The sequence below is a fragment of the Vanessa atalanta genome, chromosome 3 (genome assembly GCF_905147765.1).
Source record: "Vanessa atalanta chromosome 3, ilVanAtal1.2, whole genome shotgun sequence".
In the NCBI taxonomy this organism is placed as follows: Eukaryota; Metazoa; Arthropoda; class Insecta; order Lepidoptera; family Nymphalidae; genus Vanessa; species Vanessa atalanta.
In genome coordinates, this window is record NC_061873.1 from 7,422,915 (window position 1) to 7,436,597 (window position 13,683).

The following is a 13,683-nucleotide window of genomic DNA, read 5'->3' on the forward strand; positions in this document are numbered from 1 at the left end:
CTTGAACATCAGATCCGCTCTCTACGAATATGTTTCTATTAACACACACTCTTTTAATTTTCATTTTTCTTTGTTCCTTAAAATAATACGAGTATAATTTTATGATATATATTTCTGACAGTTATATTATATTTTCTCATACATTGACTCATAGTAACACTATATTAAAATGATATACGGTAAAAATAAAATGTAATTAATTATAAAAATAATCAATTGTTTTTTTCTGTTTCTTTAGAATGTCGACGTTGAATTAAAAGACCATCAAGCTCAATCATGATTCACGTGGACAGCTTCAAACGTTCGTCGCCGTCACCATCGCGATGCTCCGTTCGAAGCGACAGCAGGGTCTTTCGACAGCCACGTGTGATTCAAGTTAATCGCGATGCAGCAACAATGATGGACGAGGAAACTGTTGACAGCCCTGGGACCACTGCAGATGCGGGATGCGCGTCTGACTTCGAAACTCATGTTAACCAACACGGTGCTCATTTCCGTTCGCGAACATTCAGCGATGGATTTATCAGAAACACAAGCCTCGAATTATTACTCGGTGTGGATTGTGAAGCTTGTTTAGCGCTCGCTTCACAAAGACACTGTATTAATGAACCAATATCCGAACAAGATTTCGATTTGGTGTGCAATTGTAATGTTCGACAAAATAATTACTTGAACTGTTATCGTGATTCTATTAAGCAACGTGGGCACACTCTTAATATTTACGACATAGAAAGGATCAAACGAGATACAGGGCGAAGTAGTCTTGCTATTGGATCGCATCGCAGTCTCGACAGAAAACATTACAAAAGCAAAACTATAGGAGTATCGAGTTACATTTCAAAACAATTCATTTCGTATGATCCAACTAACACACTCGTTCAAAAAATAAAAAGGAAATTGTCCAATTTAAAAAAAATAAAAGGCGAGTCTATTACAAAAAAACCACAGAACTCTCTTCAACTCGCTGAGATGGCCTCAAGTTCAACTAACTCATTAAAAAGGTTGTCGATGCTATCTCTTGTAGACAAATCTCATAAAAAAATGGACAGTCAAAGTCGCATCTTTTCATCTTCGAGTATACAATCAAAAGACGATTTAAAAAACAATGTAAAAACTTATGAGAATTTTTCCTCAAATATAGATCAATGTTTTGATCGTCTTCGTAGCACAAACATGGATAGTAATACCTCACAAAAATTTAATAAAACAAGAAATTACGAAAATAATGATGAACTTGTAACAAGAAACTCACCATTGATCAAATTTTCAACGCTTGATAATCGAAGTCGTTGCCGAAGCATAAGGAGACAGTTGTCGTGTAACGATTTTCCAAGCGACCGATATAGAGATCGCGTAGCCGACCCGTGGCCGCAAGACGAAAATACTTTCATGTCGAGAAATTTACGAAACGACGTTGTTGATGATACACAAACATTTATCGAAGTCGATAAAGTTGTAAGAAGTAACCCACGGAGTACACATGCCCACTGTACTTGCAACACTGGCCGTGAAAGCAGAGTTCCTTCGATTTTCTACGATACACATGTAAGTTATTCTGAAATAATAAACCAATTTTAAAAATCGTTACAAGCTCGTCTAGGTTTGTTATTCATAAACATTCTACGACCAAACAGCAATTCTTAGTATTGTTGAGTTCGGTTTGAAGGGTGAGTGAGCCGAAGTAACTAAAGGCACAGGAGATATAATATCTTAGTTGCCAAAGTTATCGTGAATTTGTGATGTAAGATATGCCTAATATTTATTACTATGGTAATGTCTATAGGTGCTGGTGTCCACCAACCATCAGGTGGTCTATTTGCAAGTCTAAATATATAATCATAAATAAATGTTACATAAATGGAAATAATAGTAACACTTTGCATAAACCAAACTTCTTACTAAGTTATGTAACTCAAGTTTTGTGCTATCGAATTCCTGAATTGATAGTAAGAACTGATAGTCAGAAAATCAAATACAATTTACGTTGTATTCGTAAATTTTATACTATTGTAAAAATATGCAAAAATATTTCTCGTTTTAATTAATTTTACAGTCTACAAAGTGACCGAATAAGAAAAGATCTTGAAGCCTTTACCGAGTTTCGTTCAGACTTTATCGAGACCGGACATTCCTTTCAGTGGTCATTCTTTATTTTATCTTACATCACAGATCAAAGGCACACGTCGAAGAGGCTGAATGAGATGACTCTTTTAAACGTGAATGCGGATGTATACTTGATGGTTGAAATTCTTATTTTCTTTCTTTCTTATTCTTATTTTTATTCTTACGATTATATTTAAAAAAATAATAAGGTATATAGGTTATATTAATATTAGAAGTATATTAAATCCTAAGAGTCTTTATTGTAAAGTATTGTTGTGGAAAGAAAACGTGCTATTTAAATATACCAGTAATTTTAGTAGAGTTTAGTAAAACTGTTCTATAACACGAACGTGAATGTCATAAAGTGATATGCTCATTGACTATAATAATAACAAAATTAATAGAATACCCATATCAAAGTGGTGTATCTCCGTAAATCGGTTGAGAGATCACGAGTGAGATGCGGTTCGAATTCTTACAGAATCGTACTGTAGCTATCACGGATCGTATCGCATGTAATGTTTATAAGCCTAAAATTTCAATGTCTATGTTTAGAGACTCACTACCACCATTTAACTAAACCGGCCCTTTCCATGTCTACGTTTTAGTCAACAAAAAAAAAATGAAAATGCTGTATTTTCAATTTTCAAATAGCATAAAGTAAAATAATTCAGGTAATTATATTCATGTTACTGTGTTTCACACTTATACCTAAAAAACGTTATTTTCTGCTTCTAAAGAATGGCTGGTAGAGGAATATATTTTCCATAAAAATAGCCTTATATTTACATATAAATTTTGTGTTGCTACGTTATAAAATTAAATATTTTAAAAAAGGAATTGTTTCGAAACTATTAGGGCAAAAAACGTACAACACCAGCACCAGACGTAACTGATAGATCGGCTGGCCGCGTCCCTGCCTGCAGCGCCTGCAAACCTGCTCAATGGCTGCCTACAACTACGACCTCAACAACTAGCCACAGCTCGACTACCACCGCAAACTCGTCGCGTGAGTTATTGACAATTTTATTGCTTAAATATAAAATAAGCGTAGTCTATAACAATTTTTCAGAACTCATAAAATCACCAACCTTGTATATGTGTGTGTAATTATATACATTTATATATACACTCAAGCATTTATATAATAAAGTAAGTTTTTTATATCCATATTTTTTTATGATATCCTGAAAAGACATAGATACTCACGTTCATAAATTGCAATAGAGTATACTAGATGTTATTGACAGTTCTTTTTTTTAATATAGCAAAGAAATATATTATAATACTTAAAATGTTTTCCAGATGAATACGTTCAAAGCAATAAATTCCACAACATTATGTCATCTATTAACCCGTCGGTAACTTCCCACTGAAGCGATCCAGGAATGTTGTTTGACAAGTAGATTATCGGGAAGCTTCTGACAACTATTGCTATGACCTAAATCGTTTTGATATATGTGCTGTCTAATACGATCGATCATAAACGAATAATTTAATAATTTCAATATCATTTCACATATATTAAATTTAACAAACAAAAATACATAGGTTATATGACCCAGACATTTTTATATTTATTGGTTGAAATCTATGGTTTTATAAAATATATGAATTATTTTAATAGGTTTATCCGCGTGGCATCGTCGTTGGTGCTGTGTTGCTATATTGGTCCTAGTGGCTGGCACGGCTTGCGTTGCTGGACCGTTGGCGCTTCGGGCTCCTCCAGGAGCGCCTCTTCATGAACGTCTTCGCCTTGCAGAACGACTTTTACATGATACACCACTCATAGATGGGCATAATGATCTACCGTGGAATATAAGAAAATTCTTACACAACAAAATAAAAGATTTCAGGTACTAGACTTTGGACGTGCAACTCTATCCCAATAATTTATTATTTATTCAATAAGTATAACGTCAGTTTAAGCTCAAAAAAAATAGAATGAATTTAGAAAAAAACTTAATTAAATTAAAATTTAGAAAAATATATCATATTCAAATGTTTTGTAATAGATTCGATGAAGATCTTCGCACAATATCTCCTTGGGCTACGAGCTCTTGGAGTCATACCGACCTCCCTCGCTTAAAACAAGGTCGAGTTTCTGCGCAGGTGAGTAACAAATTAAAATTCTCACCTCAAAATAAGAATAGACTGCATGGCATGTGGACCCAACTGTAAATGTAATTATAATTTTATAATGTAATCTCCCTTACTTTCTGTTATAAAATTCGTCATTCTATTTTTAAAATTGCATTCGATATAATGTTATTCAATTTAAACTACGATATATAAAAGAAGTAATAAAAATGCAGTAAATTTTTAAAACAGCTATACGAAGCAAGAAATTGAAAGATACTAGTAGCTATGACTGACATCTTAAAACTTAAAACCTCACGGACCGAATAAGACTTGTGTTTTGAATGCTTTCTTTCAAGCGCCAAGCTATCTCACGTTTCCTATTACATGTCACTGCGTACAAAGAATGCACATTTATATTCCACAAGCGATCGTGGAATGTTATTCGTGCATGACATTAAATCAACTGCCAGTTAAAACATGTATTTCCATCCGTTTTGTATTAACGCACGTCATATTGATATATACTCGTTAATTCTAGCGTTAAATTATTTTATTAACCAACTTTTAAGTGACTTTATCTCAGGATACTTCCGATATAATATTTTTTTTATGATTCTCTTTCTGGACTACATATAAGATTTTAGTTTATACCATTCTTAGTTATAGTACTCTATATACTAATAGATAATATAATTACAAAAACATTATACGCTCAAGGTCAAAGCTGCCAACTTAATTAGAACAATTTCCTCTAATCCTTCCGTCCTACGGAGTTCAATTTCATATGTTGGGTCAGTTTCGATGAAAGCATTTTTATAATAAGCATGAGCTGATTCTACGGTCAGGATTATCTCCAGGTTATGGGACTCCTTAACGGCCAACAGTGCAGACAAGAAGTTTTGTTATTCAGTTACGACCGCGCCCACTCCGAATAAGCGCTTTTAAATAAAATTATATTTAACTTTTAATTAAAACCTTTCAATCGACCTCTTTACTTCACCCCTCAGTTATGTTATCTTGTAATACACGTGAATTTTGTTTTACAATTAGTTTTGGGCCGCGTACGTCCCTTGCGACGCACAACATCGGGACGCAGTGCAGCTGACCTTCGAACAAATAGACTTAATTCAGAGGCTGACCGATAAATATCACCCACAATTAACGTTCTGTACATCCTCTGAGGGTAAGTAAAAGAAATATGAAAATATAAAATAAAAATTAGAAAAATATATCGTAAGTCGGAATAAATTTTAAGATTTCATTACAAATATTTCCATACTATTGAATATTTCATCCAATTCATATACAAATATAAAAATACGAGAATAAAAGATGAATACAAAAAGAGAAGGTGCGACAGCGATCTAATTGCTTAAAGTAGGATCTTGACTAATGGACAGCATAAAATATAAACATACTACGAGAGATGCGGACAACACAAATCTCTTATAAAACTTAAAACGTATTATATATTATATATGAAGAAATTCAATTTGAACATTACAAATACGAAACAGATCGCTTTAATTGATATTTGTGAGCAATAACCAGCCAACCAGCTCTGTGCAATGTCAACGCTGCGTAGTACTGCATCCGCTCTATGCAGACTTCGTAACATAAGTGTAAGTAGAAGTACAAATACCGCAAAAGTAATAAAATTATACTTTGAAATAAATCAAGAATTCCACGTAGTTAGTTCCACGTAGTATATATATATATATTTAACACGTTTACGTAGGTATATCTTTACAAGCTTTATAGGCATTAATTTGTATTGTATACTGAGGTCCATAAATAACTAAAGGAATTAGCTGCCACTGTTGGGTTATTTTCCTTAATGACAGCAGATATTGGCTCATTATTCATTCGGGTCTCTCGCTTTTCTAAACGTTAAGTACACTATTTTTCATAAGCAGTAATACTTTTATTAAGTTAAGTATTTTTTGCGTAATATCCAACGACGACTTTCAATCATTATTGAAATCGATAACTACCTTTTCTTTAACGAGATTCTTAAACGGGAATTCGATATTCAAAACAAGATACAAAGAATTTCCTTTACATAAAACAATATATATTTTACCGTTAGTAATAAAGTAGGTATTAATTTGTCGTTTACTTAATTTTTCCTATCGCTCAGCTAGAACTTAAACTTTACAAAATTTGGATTAGCATATAAAAAGGCCTTTTAACTCTTAAAAAAATCTAAGCTGAATTAATTTTATCGTCTTGAATTTTGCCTTAACGAAATTGTTTTTTTTTTCACTTTCTTCTGAATAGTCATTAGTGTTACAATAAATCAAGCTGCCAACGCAGAATGCCTTTGCACATTAAACAGTTAAACGAGGGTTCGAAAAAACTATTTCCGTTACAAAATAAATTATTCTTATATAAGTATTATATTTACAGGTACGTGTTTATTATTATTGATGTCACATTAACATTGGTATACAGTTAGAGACAGTTAATATTTGACGCTTTCTTAAACCATATTAGTCTCTCCACAGATATTTATTAGTTTTCATCCGCGTTTTGTTTTTGGGGAAGTGACCTATAGGTATAAAGAAGCTATATCTATAGCTTTTCTTTCTTGGGTTCGAGCTTGCTTCATAGTAAATTTTATAAAAATCACACACACTAATGCACCCTTATTGATATATATATATGTGTGTGTGATAGTGAGTGTGAGGTGATATTCTATAGGTCCATTATCATAGCTCTAAACAACAAGAGAGGCCTTGGTCCAGCTGTTTGACAATTACAGGTGGTTACAACTAAATAATTATCTGAACCGAAGTAATCTATGATTCAATTTTTTTTTTTAATTTCGTAGTTTCCTGGTACTGACAAAATTGAAGTTACGCTTCAAGCTGTTTCACAGATTAACAGATATATTATGTACGTCTGCAAAATTCTTAAAAATTAACTTACTTCACGACGTTTTCCTTGACCGCAATTCATTAAAAGAATATTTAATTGTTAATAAATATTTTGTTCATGAGAGTTTCCTCTCAAATCATATGTTTGACATGTTAAATCATAAAATTTAATACATCACTTATCGCTAACTTTATACCATTATTGCTCAAAGGCCTTGCCTTCTTTTCTCTTACTTTTAGATTACCCATAATTATTCCATAACGCTTTTCGACTTTGAGTCAATGGATACACTTACGACAGAATTTTATCCAACACATTTAGGTGCTGACGATTTTCCTTTATCACCACACGCAAGATGAATTTTAAACACAAATTAAGCGCACCAAACCTCAGTTGTTCTCGTCCAGAATTAAACTCGCTATCTCCGGTTCAAATCCACGTCTTCTATCTATAAACACAATACAATTGTATATCATTTCATTCGGTAAAATTTTAATACATTACAATTTCTAAGGTAATAACGGAAAACATTTTTTTTTCAACAATTCATTAAAACTTTTTCTTCCCTTTATGGTTTCTTACTAATTAAAAAATGAAGTATGACATTGATTAAATGATTATTTTAGATATATTGGCGGCTCACGCTAATCAACGTCTGTGTTCGCTTGTGGGTGTGGAGGGAGGTCATGCTATCGGGGGATCACTGGGCGTTTTGAGAACCCTGTACCAGGTCGGCGTTAGATATCTGACACTGACATCCACTTGTGATACGCCTTGGGCAGAATGTGCATCTGCCGATCGACCAGATTCTGTTCAAAGAGGAGGATTGACGCCGTTCGGTAAGGTATGTATAACAATTGTAACTTTATATTGTTCGTTTATGTACCTCTAATAAACATACTAATATCAATTTACAACTTGATATATTTGTATGTTATACATTTTAAAAGCATTTTCTCACAAGATATTTTAGGTCAGGATCATCTACAACAAATATTGATTGAATAACATACATATATTTCGACTCTATTTAGTAATAAGATATATTATAAATATATTTTTCATTAAATACAGTAAATGTATAACAGTAAGTTCTATTTAATATTCAGCTACACTTACTGACGTGATGACTGACGGTATGAGTTATTTATCACCTCAAATTTCAGAAATTGTATTATTGCTACAATAGTAAATCATAGTCCGTCGTGTTAATCTAGTTTCGTGCGTATACGGCTAAATATCGAGATCCTGAATTTGAATCTTGAGCCGAGAAGGCTATAATAATTGGGTTCTATTGATTTTACACCGATAACGCTAGACTGCCATCGCATTGGACTATGAGATTTGTGGTAGGACCATATGAAAGTCCCTCTGGGTAGGTTGACAGCAATACTTAGTACGGTTGTGTTTCGGTTTGTAGGGTGAGTGAAATATAAGGACATGAGACACATAATTATTGTTCATTATAATGTCTCGTGCAGATTGGTTTGTCGCCGAAATTATCTGACGTATGTCGACGACTGTCTGAAATTTGGTCAGGAGAATATTAAATACTAAGTTTCATAACTAGTTCACGAACAACTTAGTTAAATTCATCGCAAAAATTAAACACAATCATAGTGGCTGTTGTTTAATTTAAATATGGATTATGTAAACAATAATAATTATTAAAATTCAAATATATGGGATCAATTCTCAATTATCATCCCAAAAAATCTACTTTCGAAAAATAAAACATATTTTGGAGTTTAATATTCATATAAATTAAATTTTCTTAAGAACGAAGATATGATAATACAGGAATATCTATTATTATTAATTGTTTTATCAGTACTTTCTCCAAGAATATAAAAAATAATGTCAAGCTTAATTTTAAAGAAATAAAATAATTTACTGAAAAAATCTTTATTGTACGCATACGAAGCCGGTGCGGATTTTTAGTACAATATAAATCATTGACCTCTTTTGCAATAAACGGCTCTTTACTGTTATTATTATGAGCAAGCACTTAACATTTGGAGTCTCGAAGGTATTCAGGATAATATTACAGCGGGTAATCAAAACAAAACCGTAAAGATCGAGATGTGGAGTAGAGTGAGTGTTCCATAATCATAAACATCCTATGCCGCTGCAATATTTTGCTTTGAACTTCGGTTGCTTGCGAAGCCGTTCTTTGTTTTACGTACAACGATACTTTTCGTAACATTTTCTTTTGTTGAAACCACTCACTGCAAGTTAAGCATCAATTTTTGTAGGAAAAATAATGTAGCGGAATAAGAAACTTAATGAAAATTCACACAAAATATCTGAAACAGTAAAATAAAAATATGTATAATAATTAACGTGCGAGCAAGCGTTTAGTTAGGGTTTTTAAAGCCACTTTAAAGTCAAAGACACTTATTTTCATATTCAAACCAGTTGCAATGAATATAAAGCGTCTAATGAGAAGCCTTTTCATATTTTTTGAGCAACTATGGTTAATTTTTTTCACATGAACAAGAATATCCTTTCCGGCAAAGGTTAAATTTTAGTACAATATTTTTGTAAATTATTTTTACGGTACTTATTAAATCTCATCTTATTATATTATATTGTATTAATTGAAACATAGTAATATAAAACTTGTTAAATTTTTGATCATTTAAAAACATAACGTGTACATTAATATTCACTATTTCAATATAATAAAAGTTAAACTTTAATAACAGTAGCCACTAAATTTTAACATAGAATTTGTTCCATTTTTGCCCAAAAAAAAATGTGTATTTTGATGTAATTTTAATTTGTATAGTAATTAGCTTTAAACAGCGTTGTGACTTTTCAGGTAGTGATAAAGGAGATGAACAGGCTTGGCATGTTAGTGGATTTATCACATGTTTCCGAACGCACGATGCGCGACGCTCTGTCAGTATCCCGAGCACCGGTTCTTTTTTCACATTCTTCAGCGCGCGCTATCTGTAACGTCACTCGCAATGTGCCTGACAGCGTACTGCGACTTTTAGCAGCAAATAAAGGCCTTATAATGGTCAATTTTTACACCTCCTTCCTCACATGCAAGGATACGGCGACCGTTCAAGACGCAATTGGTAAATACTCAGTGTTGCAAACTGCAATAAATTTATACTTAGTAGGTTTGTACAACACTACATTTTTAATTACAGAACACATAAATCATATACGCGACATCGCTGGTGTAGAAAGCGTGGGCTTAGGTGCAGGATACGACGGCATCAATTAGTAAGTACAAACATCGCATTTTTGTTCTTTTATTATTCAAATTAAAACGCTAATGAGAATTTTTCATTTAAATAACTTTTTTTCTAACTATTATTTTTCTTATTAATAGCACACCACAAGGTTTAGAAGATGTATCTTCATATCCTCTCTTATTTGCCGAGTTAATGGAGGATGGTTGGAGTATAGAAGACCTTAAAAAATTGGCTGGCCTTAACCTTCTACGTGTCTTAAATGCTGCGGAACGTGTATCTCGGGAGCTGGCCTCCGCGCACGTAACTCCTTATGAAGAAGTTGCGCCTCGCACTTTTGATGCTCACAACTGTTCCAGCCAAGACATTTAATAACAAAAAAGCGATCACAACTTTGTTCTAAAAAAGATATATCTGAATGCTATCAGTAACAAGCGTCTACTACTATATTTAAATATTTATCGCTACATGTTATGGGCGAAGTGTTTATAAATAGCAAGTAGTTCTCAAATGCTCTTATAAAAGTTTTAAGCGTGTCAGATCACTATATCGATATATTTTTTCTGAATAAACACGTTTTTCTTTTTTATTACCAAATTATGGTCTATATTACTTACTTTACCTCCAGCAAAAAGCTATTTTGTTAATCGATTTTTAGTAGCCTAACAATGACAAACCGCATCAATTTAAAACTATCGTGACATTCTTTGTGCTATTCAAAGTCAACCATTTAATTACATATCTCAAAAGGTAGTAAACGTTTCACAGATGACGACCTAAATTATTTTTTCTACTAAAATATAAGATTAATAAAAATTACCTTGGCTCTTTTTTATTCATTCATAAATTTTAATTAACTTTTAATATATTTTTGCGCAATATGCTTAACGACCATACGTCCTATTTTGAGTAGGATAGTACCGCTTCCTCTTGTCCTCAATAAACATAAAAATATCCATATATGTAATAGAAAATTACATTAAAAACGATACCAGGTATTTTGAGGAGTTTCCCTTAAGAAAAACAATATGTAATACCAAAACTGTTTTTTAAACAATTTGTTCTTCTTTTGCAAAAAATATATATGGTCGAGTATGTGTCGTATTATGTAGTATATCGTCCTTGTAGAATGCTCTTCGTCCATAACATATTATACACCTACCCATTTAAAAAGCCTTATAGTGTGAATAATCATTTACCTAGTTCTTGAAATTAAATGTTATAATTTGTATTATTATTAAATAATATGTTACATAAATTATTAATTTTAGTCACTTTAGAAAAACACCATTATCTTAAACAAAAAATATTAAAAAACACGTAGTAAAAAGATTATTTACAAAATAAGAAATGAGTTGGAATGAGGTATGGTCATATATATATATATATATATTATGAGTAATAATTCATAATTTATAGTTATGCATGTTTTTGTAAGTTGCTTGAAAACATTCGGAGCTGGACTGATATTTTATCTTTATATGAATAAGAGAACGTAATTTATTATACCTAGTATAGATTTTCAGGTTCGTATAAAGTAAATATTTAAAATAAAAAATAAAAACATATTGTGGACTTCAATTATATCCCAAGCTTTAATACATTATTGTATATCTATTTCGATAATTGTAGTTTCCTTCCCAATATTAGTCGAAATTTTTTAAAATTGATCTACAAATATTTAAATTTATTAAAATATACAGTATCTTTTTAGTGCCATAATAATTAGTACATTAAAAAAATAATGTTAAAATTTATTGCATTCGTTGATGACGTCGTAACTGAATGTAATAACTACTTTTTAATATATTATTTATTGTTAACGAGCTACTTTCTTGAATTATCTCTAAAAGCAGTTTCAAAAAGAATCTATTCACGTAACAACCAATATCAACAGTTACGCAACGGAACTAAGTACGTCGAATTAAATTTGTCGCTGTCAGACAATCAATCCACTGCATAAAAGTCTTAGAATTAGTATAAACGCACATTTATAAATGAAAATGTATGTTTGTGTGTAGTTTCTGGATGACGTCGAAAATTATTTATAGGTACTCAAATCATACTTGCTTTTAAGATAATTCTCGAAATATATTGCTTCTAATTTAAAAACGTAGACGTTTTTAATATATTTAGTAAAAGAGTTGCCAATGTATGTATATAATTTAATTTAACTGTTATTTTGTGTGTTATAGATATTTTATAATGCAACACATTATTGTTATTAATAAAATTTAAATAGCTTTATTTAAAGACGACCAAAATAGTATGAACCATAGATTAGATACCTATAGTATAAGACTTTGAAATTTTATTTATAAAATTATATATTTCATCCAACGAGATGAAAACCTTTTTGTACCTTCCTATTAAAACGCAATATTAATGTACGTATTTGTTATAAAATTAGTAATAATAGACCGATCTTAAGACTGACATTTTAATGTAACCTCATCTAACGTTACTGTTAACTGAAAATTTTCATCTTAAGATTTGTTTATTATTTCCTTTAAAACTGATTTATTTTATAAAATTTGGAATTATAAAACGAAAATTAATATTAATTATCTATTTCTTAAACGATTATAAGTATGTATAATTAGTTAACACATTTGTAATGAAAGCAATACTTTAAGTTTTTTCCCCATCAATAACAGATCGCTTTGTGTTAGTAAATTAGATGAAAATAGATAAATATAATATATAAGAAACTTTTTCAAACATATCTTTAACTAGTCAGTAAATAATCCGAAGCATATATTATACTGGAATCAAAGTTAAAATTAAATATCGCGTGGTCAAATTTCGACCAATTTCCTTTGTGCACGTCTATGGCACCGAAACCTTCTAATGATATAAGTTTTCTTTCTCCGTTAAATACAATAAATATATAATACATTTTTTGATGTTCACTTATTACGTAATAAATAGATACATAACTAAATAGATGTTATTCCCTTTAATACGATTTATCTTTTACGTGCGTAACATATAGGTACATAAAATATAAAAATCCAAATCATAACTGAAATCTCTAAATTATATTTTGCAGTGAATAATTATAAAAACAGTTGATATAATTTTTAAGATATATCACATACGTGACGGTATGTATTACTTCTTCGATTGTTTTTTTCTGCATTAACTCTTTAATTAATAATAAATAATTGACGTCCCCGTACAATTAAGTTTTTCATTGCAATTTTATTTATAAGTTCGTGCAACCAAAGTAATATTTCAACTTTGTATTTAGTATACTAGGTACAAAGTCAATTAGAGATTTTATGAAGATATTTTGTAAAATTAATTTGTATATCGATGACATGTTACACCAGTTTTGATAAAGTCACAGTTTCTGTATTAATATTAAAGAATAATATAATATTTTTATTGTGTTAACGGTTATGCTTAG

At 31.1% G+C, this 13,683-nt stretch overlaps 1 protein-coding gene across 1 annotated transcript; it reads left to right on the top strand.

The window, feature by feature from the left end:
• The first annotated feature begins 276 nt into the window (after nucleotides 1-276).
• On the top strand, nucleotides 277-11,090 carry LOC125076939. The gene is made up of 9 exons (XM_047688682.1): nucleotides 277-1,545; nucleotides 2,962-3,112; nucleotides 3,731-3,959; nucleotides 4,119-4,215; nucleotides 5,236-5,368; nucleotides 7,692-7,909; nucleotides 9,890-10,151; nucleotides 10,227-10,302; nucleotides 10,412-11,090. Exons 1-9 carry the CDS (start codon nucleotides 277-279, stop codon nucleotides 10,641-10,643), a joined length of 2,667 nt encoding a protein of 888 aa, XP_047544638.1. The 3' UTR covers nucleotides 10,644-11,090.
• The last annotated feature ends 2,593 nt before the right edge of the window (nucleotides 11,091-13,683 follow it).

Bases quoted from the DNA above. Each gene is read 5' to 3' on its own strand.
- LOC125076939 (XM_047688682.1), top strand. From the start codon at position 277: ATGATTCACGTGGACAGCTTCAAACGTTCGTCGCCGTCACCATCGCGA. The intron at 1,546-2,961 runs GTAAGTTATTCT...CGAAACTATTAG, and splicing joins CGATTTTCTACGATACACAT to GGCAAAAAACGTACAACACC. The intron at 3,113-3,730 runs GTGAGTTATTGA...TTATTTTAATAG, and splicing joins TACCACCGCAAACTCGTCGC to GTTTATCCGCGTGGCATCGT.